This window comes from Aptenodytes patagonicus, chromosome 6 (assembly GCF_965638725.1).
Source record: "Aptenodytes patagonicus chromosome 6, bAptPat1.pri.cur, whole genome shotgun sequence".
In the NCBI taxonomy this organism is placed as follows: Eukaryota; Metazoa; Chordata; class Aves; order Sphenisciformes; family Spheniscidae; genus Aptenodytes; species Aptenodytes patagonicus.
In genome coordinates, this window is record NC_134954.1 from 66954023 (window position 1) to 66972200 (window position 18178).

The 18178-nt window shown below is 38.9% G+C and overlaps 1 protein-coding gene across 2 annotated transcripts in view; it reads right to left on the minus strand.

Moving 5' to 3' along the window:
• Positions 1–18178, minus strand: part of DPP10 (dipeptidyl peptidase like 10) — a 586192-nt gene that overhangs the window by 223852 nt on the left and 344162 nt on the right. For both annotated transcript variants that reach the window (XM_076343054.1, XM_076343053.1), the window contains exon 3: positions 17398–17493. In XM_076343054.1, coding sequence (XP_076199169.1) covers positions 17398–17493 — 96 coding nt within the window. The remainder of the gene's footprint in view (positions 1–17397; positions 17494–18178) is intronic.

Here is an 18178-nt window from a genome sequence, read left to right on the forward strand (position 1 = left end):
ACATTATTTGTTCATTAAGACTAACCACCCCCACAAAAATTAGAGCCCAGTTCTTATTCCAGCACAAGCTTCAACACTGTTTAAAAAAAGAACACAACAAAACATAACAAAAAACCTTCCTGAAAAGGCCTGCAACAAACCATCTTTGCCTGCCGTATCAAACCAGAGTTTCCCTATGGTCAGCACTGCCCATTTGGTAGCACTGTCAGTGGCTGTTAAATAGTTTCTCAGTATCAGGTTCCCTATTTGGTAGAAGACCAAATGCTTTTCCTGAGCCCTGAGGCTCTTCACGCTTGTCTAAACATTGACTAACACACAGTTAGGCAACTTCCAAACAAGGAACTCCCTAAATTCTTTCATACCTAAGAAAGAACAAATGCTATTTTGCAAAGTCTTATGTTTAAATTAGTATATATAAAAGCAACATAGTGAGTTGCGGGTGTTCAGCACTCCCGACAAATCAAGTTTTATGTTATTATGCAAATATTTCTTTTTTCTATTCCACAAATAAAACATTATAAACTGTTATTCAGCAGATGCATTACATTTACTAGAAATAACAAAAACTCCCAAGCCTTTTTGAAATTCTAATTCAAAATTAATATCCATATATTCTGACTTCATTTAAACTGAAATATATCCTTTTTTGAATCTCCATAACAATTTAAAAATGTATCTCATTATGATAATGTACTGAAGTTCAGTACTAGGTACTAAAAGAACAGGTATTCACTGAGTAGCTACAGATATATCAATGTACGTAGTTCAAGTTATTGAATAAAATTGTTTGATAAGTTTTGCTCTGAAGCTTTCTATGTTTATTAAACAAAAACAGGAAGCAGAGAATAAGATGGATACTAAGTCAATCTCCACAAATACCCTTACTAAGTACTAAAATAACTTTCATTCAACACATTACCAGTGTTGGGAATTAGGAAATTTCATGGTTTTCAACAAAGGGACTGTCTTCAACATGGTGTTCAGAAAGTCCCACAAACCAGCCAGGACTCAGGCTATTCATAATATGTTTTTCTTGCTCTCATCTCTGGAAGGTCTTACTCTCAGATAAAAACAAACTATATTTCAAAAGTAATTTTATTTCCTCAGAGTTTAGCCTTACCTAATCCAAAAAAGCACCAAGCAGTCACACAAACGAATGCAATTTATTGAACACTCAGACTTGTTCATTTTCGTAACGAGGAACAGAGTAAAAGATACTGTTAATTCAGAGTATATTTTAATCTAGTGGTGAGGCAATCAATGGCTGTGTGTTGCAGTACTCAGGATAGACACATCCTATACTAAAAAAATGTTTGGTTAAAATTAGTAAAAGATCGCTCTGAAGATGGTAATGAGACAGAAAGCATTTAGCCCTGGAAGACATATTGTCTGCCCCTACTTCTACTATATACCAAATGGGGGGGAGGGCGCAACAACAGTACGTGAAGTAAAAAAATCTGTGCATCTTCACTTTCAGCTCTTTTTCAATACCCTCTGCCCTCAGACATTACCTAAGTAGTTAAAAATATAATTTAGCTTTATAACTTCTACTGGAATAATACGGTAGAACTATTGTTATTATTTCCATTATAGTAACATGCATGGGCTAATCAAGGTCTTCAAAAATAGAGTTTTGAGGCCAAATTGTTTTCAACTAACAATTTACCACAATAGGAGCTCAAGAAATAGCTGGAAAAGAGAATGGCGTATTAAAACAGAGAGGAAAATTTATGTAACACTTTATACGATCATTTTAAATTGCTAAAAAAAGAAAGGACTAACTTGCTGAAACAGTGAGTCCTTGCCTGTAGGAGGACAAGGTACAACGCCGGTATGAAAATGGAAAAAAGATAAAAATTAGTAACTTACATAAATTTCATCACATGTGCAGTTACTCAGAAAGCAAAGAACTAGCATCCACCTTTGAAACATCTCATAACAGGAGCCCATTTCCATATCTCTATACATCTGGAATCCATCAGAAATCAATGGAAATGCTGCAGGTTAAAATATTAACTCTGCAATTGATTTCCATGTATGGAACGTGACATCATAGTTTGGGTAATCTATAACGTGGTTTGGGGCTGTAATTGAGAATATGGCTTGGAGCCTCCTTCTCTTAATTGCCCATAGAGATGACTAGAAAATAAAATATTGGAGAGTGCAAGCATTTTTATTCCAAATTAGAATAAACTGAAAATCTTATCTATCTTTTTTTTTTTTTTTAAGAAAAGATTCCTCGGAATTTCAAATAGGATATATTGGAATACTTGTTTTTAAGTATTGAACTATTCACTCTGATAATACAAAAATACAGCATTTTTTCATTAATAAAATAGTGTGCACAAATACTATAAAATACATTAAAATAACAGAGAAATGTCAAAATGAAATTATTATACTAAAGAGAAGATTTCAACATTTAAACAACAACAACAAAAAAATCACATTATCCAAAATGTGAGAAAGCTGAAGTGAACTATTTACACCTTTTTCACAAAGCTTCTATGAAACACTCCTTCATACAAAACTTGCAAGTGAAGACTAAAAAAAGAAATTGTCAGAAAACTTTCCTGACAAAAATATCTTCAGCCAACCATAATTGTCACTTTGAATCTAACTCATGCCAGTAGTACCTGAAGAGTTGCCTAGTGACCTTTACAGATGAGCTGTCTCAGTCGAGATCCTGGTAACAAATACATAAATATCTGAATCATCGTTACAGAATTAAGAGACCCATTCTGGCAGACAAGACTTAGGACATAACTCCAGGCCTAAGAAGAAAAAGAAAAGAAGCTGCCTTCTTATTCTAGAGGTGGCTTCTCTAGGATGGGGTCAATAACTTCAAATACTTTTGAAGCTATTACAACTAATTCTCATGTAGTGCCTGCAATAAAGTAGATTAACTTACCTGCTTGATGTTTATTTTGCTATTACTTACAATGAGGACTCTCAACTCCTCGGTTTTCATGGCCACATTTTTAAAGCTTCAAGTACTTTCAATTTTTACTTTCAAATTGCAATTCACAGACCTGCAGCAAACTTTAGGCTTCCAAGTAGCTTTATCCGAACTTAAAAATCAATATTCCACATGCAGAAGAAAATTTGTCAGCCATATGCTTAAAATAGGCTGCAAGTACAGAAAGTACACTGTACAGTTCCCTTTGAAGCACTTGTCAAATAAGATGGTCTTCATTCATCAAGTAAGTTCTCAACTACGGATAAAAAACCCTCTCAAAACTAGAGATTTGCATGGAAGACCTCAGCAAAAACTGGGTTGAAGTTGAATCGCTCTCAGCATGGGAGGCCAATATCTAAATTCTGTCAAAAACCTGATTGTTTCTCCTGGTCCTGTGTTTTAGTAATTTCATTTTAACAAAGTGCCCAGAATTTAATTATCTCACCAGAGAGGCTATGGGTTTGTTATTAATGGATCAAAATCAATCTGTGTTTATGGATTTGGCAAAGCGATACATAGTTGCTATGATGATTCCTAGTTGGAAAATACCTCACACAAACTGCCTAGAAACTTTGTCAGACTGGATAAAGAAGCAAATATCAAGTTGCCTCTGGTTCATCTCAACTCTACAGTCTCGTACAGACAGTATGGGGGCCACATCTGATTTCTGCAACGGTAAATTAAAAATGTAATTAAATCAGACTGTCAAAAATGTAATAAAGTTTATAGCACTTTTGTTCTTACTGCACTTCACACATCCCCAAATGAAGACGTAACTACAATTGTAACACGCAAGTTTTGGCCAGACGAAATGGCAGGCAGGTCGCCCCACCAGATGCTCCTGAGGCACTGTGTCAGCAGGGTTAGGCCAATAGTATGGCTTTGGTCCAGTTTCGGGGCTGGCCACCTGAGTGATACATCACGAGTGCCTTTAGCACCAGCCTCACGTCTCCTGCTCATCACTAGGGCCAGCTCTTGCCTCTCAAAGATCAGAAACACTACGATTAAGTGGAAATTCTCACTGCCTACACGTGTCCTCCCAGAAGCTGCCTGGAGTTACAGAATAAAGAGATGTCCTTAATGGGAAACACATGTGTCCTGTCACACTGATGAAGCACTAACAGGTCTCTGCTCTCCATTGGACTGTCCCTTCATTTCTGCCTCTGCTTTCTCTTTACCCCATTGTTTTCCTTTTTTCTCATTATGTTTTTGTTGTTACTTGTTTTATGCTTTTACTCTGTAGATTTCTCCCTCCAGCGCCTTTCTCCTCCAATCCTGATGTACCTAAAAGGAATAGGTCCAAACTGCAACAGGATGCAGTTTGGATCAAAACCGTGTAACACTTGTGCCATCTCCTCCTGCTCAACACAAACACTTCTTGGGAGAATTTAACAGAACTGATGCACTGAATAGACACGTGAAAGAAACCTAAATATGTGACCTAAATATATATATAGATATAGATATATTCACTTTCCCAAACACACTAAAACCAAAAGTCCTTTTGCATCACACTGAAAGAGATAACAAGCAAAATTGTTCATACCAACCACATTTTCATATGAAGAATAACCTTGGCCTGATACCCATTTCTGTGTGTCTGAACTGCCTTGCCACACTGAGGTAGAGGATCACTTCATACATTTAAGGAAAAGAACACATGGCACAGAAAGCAAAATAGACCAGGGAAATGGATGAATGAATGGCAAATACAAGTCAGTGTCTCTGAAATCTGCCATTTGAACAGGAAAAGAAAAATCAGAGAATACACAATGGAATCAACTAAAGAGAGCAAAGGAAAAAAAAGGACTAAAGGTGTAATAAGCTTATATATATGTCCATAGATATATATATATGTACATTTAAAAAATGCAATTTTTATGGATCCATTACGTAAGCATTTAAGCAATCCAGAATGGTATACAAAGCACTGTTTTTACTGCCTCTTAATTCAAAGAAAAAACAGACAACAAAACATAAGGATTAGAAATGTAAAACTTTGGGTTTTAAAGATAACTACTTTAAACACTGTACAGCTTACTAATCTGCCACAAAACATAACTGAGCACTTGTTAAAGGACTGTCTATTTAGACAAATAAGTAAGAAAATGGAATAAAATTAAAAGGAATTGTTTTAGATAAATGGGAACAAGGCAGAATTGGCCAACAGTGCTGCTGCGTGCAACTACAACTGAGGGTATATCCTCCCACGCAGCACTCCTTTGAAGAGAATCAAATTATTGATGAGCAAATTAGAGCTGACTTAAATGAGCCTATAAGAAGGACCATAAAACCAGCTGCACGTATAAACAGCAGCTTCCAAAGGAAAAGTAAACGGGTCACTACAAACCCAATCCATAGGGAAAGGACTACAGCTTCAGCTGGGCAACAGGTACCCTTCTTGTGCAGAGAAGAAATGAGAAAGGCAAAAGCCCAGCTAGAACGCAATCTGGCTGCTGTCGTTAAAGACAACAAAAAAAGTTTTTACAAATATATTAATGACAAGAAGAGAGCCAAGGAGAATCTCCATCCTTTATTGGATGCGGGGGGGAACATTGTCACTGAGGATGAGGAAAAGGCTGAGGTACTCAATGCCTTCTTTGCCTCAGTCTTTAACAGGCAGACCAGTTATCCTCAGGGTACTCGGCCCCCCGAGCTGGAAGACGGGGACGGCGAGCAGGATGAACCCCCCGTAATCCAGGAGGAAGCAGTCAATGACCTGCTATGCCACCTGGATGCTCACAAGTCTATGGGGACGGATGGGATCCACCTGAGAGTGCTGAGGGAGCTGGCGGAGGTGCTTGCCAAGCCACTCTCCATCATTTATCAGCAGTCCTGGTTAACGGGGGAGGTCCTGGATGACTGGAGGCTTGCCAATGTGACGCCCATCTACAAGAAGGGCCGGAAGGAGGATCCGGGGAACTACAGGCCTGTCAGCCTGACCTCGGTGCCGGGGAAGATTATGGAGCGGCTCATCTTGAGGGCGCTCACAAGGCATGAGTGGGACAACCAGGGGATCCGGCCTAGCCAGCACGGATTCATGAAAGGCAGGTCCTGCTTGACCAACCTGATCTCCTTCTATGACCAGGTGACCCGCCTAGTGGATGAGGGAAAGGCTGTGGATGTGGTCTACCTGGACTTCAGCAAGGCCTTTGACACTGTCTCCCACAGCATTCTCCTCGAGAAGCTGGCGGCTCACGGCTTAGACAGGTGTACTCTGCGCTGGGTCAAAAACTGGCTGGATGGCCGGGCCCAGAGAGTTGTGGTGAATGGAGTTACATCCAGTTGGCGGCCGGTCACGAGCGGTGTTCCCCAGGGCTCAGTACTGGGGCCGGTCTTGTTTAATATCTTTATTGATGATCTGGATGAGGGGATTGAGTGCACCCTCAGTAAGTTTGCAGACGACACCAAGTTGGGCGGGAGTGTTGATCTGCTCGAGGGTAGGAAGGCTCTGCAGAGGGACCTGGACAGGCTGGATCGATGGGCCCAGGCCAACTGTATGAGGTTCAACAAGGCCAAGTGCCGGGTCCTGCACTTCGGCCACAACAACCCCATGCAGCGCTACAGGCTTGGGGAAGAGTGGCTGGAAAGCTGCCCAGCAGAGAAGGACCTGGGGGTGCTGGTCGACAGCCGGCTGAACATGAGCCGGCAGTGTGCCCAGGCGGCCAAGAAGGCCAATGGCATCCTGGCCTGTATCAGAAATAGTGTGGCCAGTAGGAGTAGGGAAGTGATCGTGCCCCTGTACTCGGCCCTGGTGAGGCCGCACCTCGAATACTGTGTTCAGTTTTGGGCCCCTCACTACAAGAAGGACGTTGAGGTGCTGGAGCGTGTCCAGAGAAGGGCAACGAGGCTGGTGAGGGGTCTGGACAACAAGTCTTATGAGGAGCGGCTGAGGGAACTGGGGTTGTTTAGCCTGGAGAAAAGGAGGCTGAGGGGAGACCTCATCGCTCTCTACAACTACCTGAAAGGAGGTTGTAGCGAGGTGGGTGTTGGTCTTTTCTCCCAAGTAACAAGCGATAGGACGAGAGGAAATGGCCTCAAGTTGCGCCAGGGGAGGTTTAGATTGGACATGAGGAAAAATTTCTTTACTGAAAGAGTGGTGAAACATTGGAACAGGCTGCCCAGGGAAGTGGTGGAGTCCCCATCCCTGGAGGTATTTAAAAGACGTGTAGATGAGGTGCTTAGGGACATGGTTTAGTGGGCATGGTGGTGTTGGGTTGACGGTTGGACTCGATGATCTTAGAGGTCTTTTCCAACCTCAATGATTCTATTCTATGATTCTATGATTCTGCTCAGGAGCAGTGGGGAAAACAGAACAAGGAGGCACAGGATGAAAAGAATACACTTTGCATGTACATAAACCTGCTGATGCATGAACACATACATCTCTGAAGTCCTTATGTATGACAGAAAAAAGTGTGGCATTCTGGAGGGAACTCACAAATCTGTTGTACAGCACCCACTGTCTGTTATCATTCCAAAACTCTCAATCCACTGTTCAGGTTTGCTCACGTAGTAAAAATATTTGTCCTAGAGGGTAGCATCCTAAGAGTAATGATGTAGCACATCCAGTTTATACTTGCTCATATTAAGGACTGCTTTCTTAGTCAAAAACATGTTACTGAGAAAAGGTCTCCCTCTTTCACGGATATTGCTACGGTAACTGGAATAGTAACCTTAATATGTGCACTACACTCAGGGGGCTTTTGCTTCAACAAACAGGGAGAACTAGGATTTATTAAGTGCCTGGTCCACTTTCCTAGGGGTTCACATACAGAATTACTGTACTTAACCCTTCAACATTAGGTTGCTATCTATAAATATTGCTTGGAAAATGTAAACCATTCTGCTAACCTTTTTCAAAATACAATACCTTATACAACAGATACTTAGAAAATATTTACGCAGGCAGAGTGTAAGTATATTGATCTCTTTGTTAAATTCTTAATGCTTTGGGTTGCGGAGTAAGTCAAAAATCAATAGGGACATCAATTTTAAGAAGGATTGCAATGATTAGCTGTATTTTTGGCTAAAGGTGGCAAAAGGTAGTTTGATCTCCCACTAGTTGTAATACTTGATTTCATTTTCCTGACTTATATCCCAATCTGTGGATTTTGTCCAATCCCCATAGATTTCAACAAGCATGGAATTAGTCTACATCTTATTGAATACAACTAGAAGTAAGTTGTTACAAGAAATAAAGACTCTTCAGGAAAATAAATTTCAGGTACTCTGTGGAGGAAGTAGTGGGGGAAAAAAAAACCAAAAACAAACAAAAAAAACCAATCAGAAAATAAATGCCTAGGAAAAAAAATTTGCAGTCAATAATGGTAATGTTCAAGTGAAGAAGGGAGCTACAAGACAGCGCAGAGGTCATGGCTAATACAACGGTGTATTAGTGTACCAAGAATATTGGTGAAGGAAGGGAGATTTCTAAAGAGGTGCACTAAGAAGTCATTTACAAAACACAATGGTGACACAAGTTAATGGCCCTGAATACATAGTGCTATTTAATGCTTGTTAACAGTCATTAACACTGGCACCAGTATCGATGTAGCAATGGGTCTTAACATAGTTGATCTGAGCAGAAATTATCCAAGATCTACCTCTAAGCAAGCAAGTCATGTGGCACCTTAGAGACATCAATAATACGAGAGCAGAAAGAAATATAGTGCATGCAGAAGATCCTATATAGCGTGGTCAGGCAGGGAAGATCAGTTAAAATAGCCACAAAGTAACATTATTTAAGAACTAGACTGCATACAGTCCAGACGAAAAAATAACTGAGGAAAAAACTCTATGACCGGTGCAACAAATTTTAATGAGGAGGACAAAACACCATTCTGAGCAATAGGCTATACAACTGCTCATCCTCAGGGTGGAGAATCAGAGGATGAAAGGAACGGTAATGCTCTGGCCTTCTGCCCACAGGGGAGAGCTCTGCTACCACCCTGGTGAGTGTCCCACAGCTGCAGAGCCACAACATCCAAACAGGTGAGACCCACTCACAAGGACAAGTCTCTGAATCTGAACCACAAAAGCATCTCTGCTTCACGGAAGAAAATTAATATTTGCTTTGTGATAATGATTACTGATGAAAAAGACCATCTGTTTTCTGATAAATCCCTACAGAAATGAGATGAAATCTCCACTTACATGCAGAAAAAAGTATAGTATTTTCCCTATCGTTTTTAAGGGTGCATGTTACACTCATGCACAGTTGCAATCCAAATTATTTCATGCTTTATTTGCAATCCTACCTACAATACTGCATAAAATAATTTGGTTCAGTTTCTATTTCCTGTTCACATTAACACTTTTGTAGCTTTATGCACCTCACATTATTTATCTTCTGCTTTACATGCACTCTTCACATGCAATATTTAAGAATAAATTCATTTTGTAACATGAGAAACTCGGAGAAAACCACACCAAAGAGCTACTCCACCTAAACTTTAAAAAAAAAAAAAAACAAACACCAAACCAAAAAACCAAAACAAATGAGAAAATAAAAATTCTTCCTAAACCAAGATTGGCCATTGTTTGAGGAGCCACAATCCTGCATCAAGAGACACAGCGAGGCACGTTGTGCCTGGTACCAGGGGTGGTTACCTCCACAACCTTTGCCTGAATGGCCAATTACCCATCTAGAGCTGACTTGCAGGGAAGTCTTCAGCATCAGCGCAAATACAGCCCCAGACTCCTCCATTCAATTCCCTAATGAGAGAATTGAATCATTCAATCCATTTCACAACAACATTGTTTAAACTCTTCTGTTTAACAAGTTATTTTGATAAATCAGTGGAACGGTATGAATCAAAACTTTTATTCCCCTTTTTAGCAGCTTCTGAGAGAAACTTCAGCCAGCCTGGAGACACTTTATGTATCTTTTCAAATTTTCTGGGAATTTTCCAAAACTTAGTCTTCAGACTTGGCAAAAACTGGGTGTGTAATTCATACCACTGCTAGAGTTTTATGAAAGAAGATTTTTAGCTAAAAGCCTCCAAAGATTGGAGCCCTATCTGGGATTTTTTTTTTTATTTTTATTTTACATGCTGCTTTTCCCGGCACCGGGAATCAAAGTCCAACCACCCTCTGCTGCCTTTCAGAAATAAACACTTCACACTGAACCACAGGCAACAAAACAATTCCCTGGCCTGGCTTCCAGCTTCAGGCTCTGTACAGATAGATTCAGATAAATAATGAAAGCTATACGCAGAGCTGGCAAGAGCACCACTGCACATACCTCTCTTCACTTCTGCCCAAGTCCCTGACAGAGCATTAATGCATCATATCACAGTCTAAATATCTGAATGCCAAACACAGCTCCTGCTACACCGAAAATGCACTTGTGCACAATGGCTGCATTCCAGCCTGGCCACTTCAGACTCTCATCTCATTTAGGGGAGAGGAAAAAAAAACAACATAAGACTTCACTCTTAATAATATCCATCATAAATTACAAGAGTAATACCAACATATATAGATATGTAATTCTAATAGAGATATTTGTCTGTTTATTAATTCCAACTCAGCAACTTTCTGGAGCAGAATCTGTCTTCTTTTATGGCTCAGTGATGGACTGATTTCTTGCACTTGACCCATATCCATTGGCAAACATCACAACATGTTCAGCTCTGATAAATAAAGTTCCTATTTGCCTCGTGCACAGGAAAAGCTTCCTTTAAAAAGTGCCAAATGTTTTAAACCATAGTTTCCTGCACAAAGTTGGCACAGGGGGTACTGTGGAATCTGTGTGCTGTGCTTCCCAAACCACTTCCATTTTTATCATCCACAGTTTTTAAAGCAATTTCAACCATCTTCATGCCAGGTTTCCCAGACTCCCTTTTTACTTAATTTTTCAGGATAGACAAGAGCCAACAGAGACTCAGGGAAAGCACCAGCTCAAGCAAATGAAACACATTTCATTCCCCAGGTGATAAAGGCAGTGTACAGCATGAGAAAGATGCTAGGGACAACCACAAATAAATCTATGGGAAGCCATTGTCTCATTTGCTCTTTAAGGAAACCAAACATGTTATGAGAAGCAATACTACTTCTTCAGCCAGGTAATATCTTTCCATGCTAACTTCAATACACAGTCTACAAAATATTGCAGTGAAGTGACTCTTCAACTGTAAAGCAAAAGTGGTTTAATATTTCCTTTCTTTAAAAAAAAAAAAAAAGAGACTCTACTAAACACAATAAATGTTTGCAAAACAAAATGTGAAGGGGGAGAGGGATTTCCTCCATAAACCAGTCCCTTGGTGTCACTGATGTTTCAAAAGGGTAGGCATCACCCATTCTTTTTTTCCTCCATGCTGATAAAATTGAAGTGTGAAACTAAATAAAGATATCCACATCAGAACTAGTAAATATTACTTAGAAAATGAAAGCCATGCCTCTGCTGAAGCTAATATAGGAAATCTGGAAACAATATAAAAACAAAAATAAAACAAGTAAATACAAGAGCTTGAGTTAAAACAAAACCAGACATCTAGTGCCTAGATACTGTTCTCAAGGCAGAGGGAAAATATTTCTGACTTGGGATAGAGTGGTTTATTATCATCTCCAAAGAAACACATTAAAACTGTAAAAGGAGAAAAAAAAAAAAAGCATTGAAGAGTCTTTGCCTTGAAAACATATATGCATGAAAAATTATTTGCTTTGGAAATTAAATCCAAACAGGTTATACCTGCTGAGATTGCTGGCACAACCTGGGATTTATGCTGGACAAACTGATAAGCCTCATTCAAAAACAGGGGTTTATGACAAAAGGAAGAGGTACAAATATATGTTTTCTCCAGAAATCTCTCATCAAAATGGTGCATTTATACTCATCCTGATTAGTCAAAGAAAAGAACTGTGTTTGCCAGGATGACACCAAGGGACAAACCTACCCCCAACTATTTTAAGAGTTTTCTGTATCATCTGCAGCAGAGGATGTGAGCATCAACTGCCTCCCTGCGCCTGCCTCCCCTCCACACACGCTTTAGCAGGGGAGCTGCGGTTCCTCCGCGGGGGTCTGGACAGGGCAGCGGCCGCCCATCACCGGCAGCAGCCGCCAGTTTGGCAGGCGGCAGCATGGCGGTTTGCCAGAGATGGCAGCCTGCCCTGGCAGCCGCCTACTCGACGCACAGAGAGTGGATTAGCAGCTCCTGTCTGACAAGGCACAGGAGTTTACAAGGGCTAAAGGCAGGGAGAAGGTTGATATGTGGAGAAAATGCAGCTTCTGCATGAGGCAGGAAACCCTTCTTGAAACACAAGTTGCCACCTCATCCCCTCCAGGTTCTTTCCCTTGCCACAAGGGTCAAAGTATTCCTTCCCCTATTGCTTCTGACTCCCCATGACTTCCTTATTTTCTCTCCTCCTCCCAAAGACAGAGAGGGCTCCTGCTTGTGAGACGAATCTGTTTTGAAGTGTGGGGTCCTACAGGAGGAGGGAATCTCTGCTATCATCTCTTGCCCTCTCGAAGATCACTGCCCTCCTCAAAGTGCCACCGAAAACCCTTCCCTCTACGCTGTCACCTGCCACCTCCCCAGTCCTCTTCCTCACTACACCAAAATCTAGGCTCTTGCATCAGGCCTGTGTTTGCCTGCAGAGATGTGATGCTGCCCAGCCATACACGTTACCCTTCACTCTTCCCGTGACACGGTGTTGCAAGGGTTGCTGAATACAGGAACAGACAGCTGCTCCAGAGGCAGGCAAGACAGAAAGAGAGAAATATTTATTTTACCAACTCACAATTTCAGCAAAGCATCTTACAGAAGTTTTGCCTTAAGCAGATGCCTACATCCCTCCCTGCTCCATAAAGCACGTACGCAAGTACTCAGGTGCTAAAGCTCAGCAAAACACAAGACAGGATTGCAGAGCACAGCCTGCTGCAGGCCGTCGTTCAGACTTGAGGTCCTTCTCCGACACTTTTCATTCAGGTATATGAAAAATATCATGACTGTGCTGACTATATACCCATATGACAGAATACAAGCAAGGAGCCAATGAACTCTATCACATATAGGAAAGGTTGGCAAAGATTATCTGAACAGCAAAAATGCAAGCAACTCCATATTCACAGAAGGAATAAAGGCAAAGATTCAGAATTTTATTGTCATTAACAGCCAGAGTCCCTGATAATAAGAGATGCAAGTACACCACCAAAGATCTAGGGATTAGACTGCAAACCTTTTGAGCCCTCAGTATTTCTCACAGGCCAGCATACGTATTTCTAAGTGACTTAACAGAAATTAAGAAAATATCCTGAAAAAATGCTTCAGTATGGTTCAAAGATCCAGCTGCAGACTGCTGATATCAGCAGATAAGCAGTGATTCATACATTGGTTTATGAACAACTAATAGAGCGATTATACAGTTCTTGTTGTCACTGATACAGCTACTTCAGAACTATGCCCTAATACATCACATATCGTGACCTTTCCATTAAATGTACTATACTAGCACCCAGGAGACATGTTCCTAAAGCAAACTGTGGTCATGAAATGAGATGCTATGCCTGACCTGAAGCAGACACTGGTCCTTGTTGCAAAATGGTGAGAATCCAAGACAGAAGCAATATGAGATACATAAAGTCTCTTGACGAGTTTTTTCGGCAAGGGAAAGCATAGGGGAAGTTTAACCGCAGTGTTTTCTTAAATTTAGTTACTCTGGATATTTTAAACTACATTGCAGTTTTGTACTTTGACTTAAGTAAACCAAGCTGTTTTGCCATCTAATGAGAAGCCCTTATCAGTAGCAACATGCTGTCAGATTTAAGTACTTTTATTATTCACTGGCAGCATTTTAAATTCTCACTTCCTATTAGAAAACCTGAAGATCAATAATGCTAAGGGAAGAGGTACTCTCATTTAACATCTTCAAAACTATGCCAAGCAACTGGAATGCTTTCTGAAATCAAACGCTCTTTCAGATAACAGGGATTGAACTGATTGATGGTTGTGTATGCTCTCCACAATGTCCTTTTAAATACAGTTGAAGTGATCAGATTTATAATTGAAAAAGCTTAGTAAACTACTAAGTTACTATTTTCAAGAAAAATACCAGCCATCATCCATGTTTTCTTTCTCTTTCCTTTGTAAATTCTTACAAAAAGAGACAAAAATCCAAGTCAGGTTTGAAAAAATTTGCCTTTGAAGTAAAACAAAAAAATAAGAAAAAAGGAAAAGGAGGAAGAAATCTGAAAGATACCTGCATAGGTACATCCTCAAATTACATGAAATGTGAATATATTTTGCCACATCCTCAAATTACATGAAATGTGAATATATTTTGCCACTTCTAAAACTAGCTCAAAATCTTTCTTTTTATTTTCTTTGGCAACAGCTGATTATCTCAGGTAAGGAACAACATTTCCTCTGCACGTTTAAACACTTGCATAATTATTAACTTTGGTGGCAAGCACGTAAAATTGTGGACTCAGGTTCAAGCAGAAAAGGAAATGGACTGTAAAAACTTCTGTATGTAAGATCTTTTCTTATTAAAGAGTAGACTATAAATAACTACGTGGGGATGATTTTTGTAGTGGAGGAACTTGCAAACAGGGAAGAAATAACATTGTGTTTGGAAGATAATGCTAGAGAAATTCAAACAGCAGCATGGAAAGTTTCATTAAATGGCATCAGTTAAATACTAGACCTTACCTAAGAACACAGTGATTCATCCAGCACTTGAAATACTTAAATCAGACATTTTTTTCTACAAAATATGCTCTAGACCCTGCAGAAACTGTTTGCAGCAGGAATCACTTTTTCAACCTCTATTCCCATCCCTTTGCAGGAGGTCAAGATGATAAAACTTTCAGATGGATACAAATTATTCTATCCCAAGAGGAGCAAAAAGTAGTAGTACCTACCTACTTATTTTCCACTAAAATCTTCCTGCGCAGAGTCCAGAAGCACTTACCCTGCCAATATCCAAAGAAAGTGCCAAATGCTCCCCTCCAGCTCCACAGTAATGAATGCTGAATATTAAATTATGTATTTCATTCTCCATGCATATAATGCCACCACTGCAATGTTACCATGCCAGGAAAGAAAATATAATCTTATCCTAAGTCTTAAAAATAAAAACAGAAGCAGGAAGCAGAAATGCTGCTTTGCAAGACTCCTCCTCATTTTGTTTATTGTCTAAGATATTTATTTCATTGACCATACTGGAAATTTTCAAAGAAAATGAAAAAAAAAAATCTATACATAATTTTTCTGTGTTTATCACAAATACTAAAGAATTAGTAAAACCCTTAATTATCCCAACTTTTTCCTCTATTCCCATACACACACATACTATAATAAGAAAAAAGTCCATTCTTTCCCTTTTTTTGTACCACTGGACTTCATTGCTTCTTTGGCAAATAAACACAGGAAAACACGTAACTGCAAGCTTAGGAGTTCTCCTATTGGCTGAGAAAAACATTACTGCAGAAAGACTGGATATTATTACGACTGTGCTGCTAATAAAACAGGGCCTTTCTCTATTAAATAGTATTTCTAATATTATTCTCAATAGATGGAAAAGTTCATAACTGTACAATCTCATAGCTTTTAGACTAGATTGCTTACAACCTCCGTTTTTTCACGATACTAGTAAAATTATTTTCCTTTGCATGAGTTTCTTAAGATGGATTTTGAACACCACAAAAGAAACCTGTATCTAAGCAAGTGTTTAGCACCAAATTCTGTTTCTTTTTACCATACCTGGAAAACTCTTAAAAGAAGCTTTTTATCTTATCACAGGCTGTAGAACAGAGTTAAAAAATACAATAAGCTACATGTTTCATAGTATCAGCAATATTTAATATAACTCAATCCATAACCCTTTGGTTTTATTGTCCTGGGTTTTGAAATTAATAAAATTTTAATGCACAGAATATTACGTGCACGTTATGAATGGCTACTAGTGTTCTTAGATGAGTAACCTCACGGAGTTTTTCAGTAGCAGGAGTAATGTATAGAACTAGCATAAGGATCTTCTTCCATTGTGTACTTGCCTGCTTTCAGTGACCACTTTAATTGACAATACTGAATCTGTAATAACTTTATTTGACAATTAGGAGCAGTATTTTTCAAGTAGGGTGTGGTCAAAGGCAGTTGCTTTGTGAATTTAACAGATAACAACAAATTCATCAAAAACTGCTTTAGGATTTAATTAGCCAGTCTTAACTGGAAAAGTTTTCTGCCGAACACAAGAAACTGTTCCTCTTGGCAATAGCATTATTCTGGCTTTACCTACTAGCAGAGTTTTTGGCACTGATCGCAGACAGAAACCAGTCCAAAGAAGAAACTAAGGGCATCTCAGCAACTGTATGGTCACTGGAGTAGCTGGGGGAAAAGGAGTGGCAGGAAACTAAATTGAGCCTCCCCTCTCTTACCCCTAAACTACTGGATAACAAATAACACCAGAGCTGGTCCTGGAAAAAAAGACTGACCGTACTTTTCTCCCTTTTTATCCTTTGTTTTGACATGCACTTAGCCTTGTTAAGCCGATTTCATTCTTTAGAATAGATCATAATGCAACAATTCAATTCAATCATATAGCTTCCTACAAAGGAAAACCAGTTCTAGTTATTACTGAACACCAACATTGATTAATATAATTGAATCATTACTTCCTGTGCAAAGTTATTCTGAATTTACATACACAGTCACCAGACTTTCAAACTCCTACCTTCCATAGAGCACTCATTAACAATACTTTATTTTGCACAAAGCCTAATGTTATTCCTTTGATTATAACACCTGGAGTAATACAAAGATCCAACTATAATGACACAAAACAGATGGTCGCTACTGTGTTATTTGCACATTTCTTGCAAACAGAAAGAATGGGAACAACCCATGTGATCAGGACAAAAGGAGTTCAATGAGTTGAAAAATAGAGTTTTAATTTGTTTTCTTTTTTACATTAAAACTGCATAATTCTTCGGGAATCTGCATACCATTTATAAATCATTTAATAAAGTAGAACATTAAATACAATTTTTAGACATCGGAAAATGACTAAGAGCTGTACAAGAATATTGAAATATTTAAGAATCCATTCCAGATGTGAAGAGTCAGAACCAGTTCTCAAATCCCAAAGTTCAGATATTAATAGAACAATTTAATTTTCTGAATTGATCTTTTTGTGAATCCATAAACAAGATCCAGTTCTTAAAAACTATTCTACATCACTGCCTCCAACTGAGTGAGTAGCATAAACAGAACATTTTAGTGGGTTTCTACTAGACAGAGCTTTAAATTTAGAAAGCTACTTCAAAAATTAATGAAACAGACATGATCCAGAACTACAAGAAAAACCGGGACACTGGCCAATTTCAAGAGAGTTTGAAATTTTAACTGATTCTTTCTCAGTGCCTGGATAGTGATACCATTCAATATTCAAAATTATTACCTAGTTTCAAATTATGCGAGAGATTATGCACTTACCATTAATCCATCTGGCTTCTGGATTATGAACTATGAACTCTTTTCTGAAGAGATCTTCCAAGGACAATCTGGTTTCTGACGAATTTGCGAGTTCATCTAAAATAAACATAACAGGATCATTTCAGATAGTTATTAAAAACAATATATTCAGTGTAGTTTTCAAAATATTGGAATTACAGAACCAGAATACATAGTTCAAAGGTCCTGTCGAAATCAATAACAATACCGTGCTCTTATTCTTTTTTCACTACAAGAAAATGTTCCATTTTTCATCAGTAAAGCTTCAGAAAACAAAGCATTGGTACCTTATAGACAGGACAACTGAAGGATGTAGTGCTTGGCTATTTATTATACTGGGACTGTAGTGGCAAAGTTCATTCTCCCACAGCCTTACACCACAAGAAAAGTCTGATTACAAACCAATACAAAAATTTTCTGACAGCCAAAAGATGTAGGCCATATTGATCACCTTCTACAGATGGAAACCAAGTAAAATTAAAAAAAAAACCCAAACAATTTCACCTAGTGTACAAATTAAAACGTAAAAAAAAAAAATTCTGTATGCACATTTTATAGTCTGTGCTTGCTCTCTAGTGATAAGCACAACATAACATTTGGCTAACAGCCTCGTGTTTTTCCCAAACATGATAGAACCCAGGAATACTGTGCTTCTGAACATTAGCCAACACTGATTTTCAAAACAAAAAAATAAGTTGCCAGCTCCTAAAATCATCTCCGTGCTTCAGAAAAAAGAAGCTCTGCTAAATTCTACTTTTCTTGT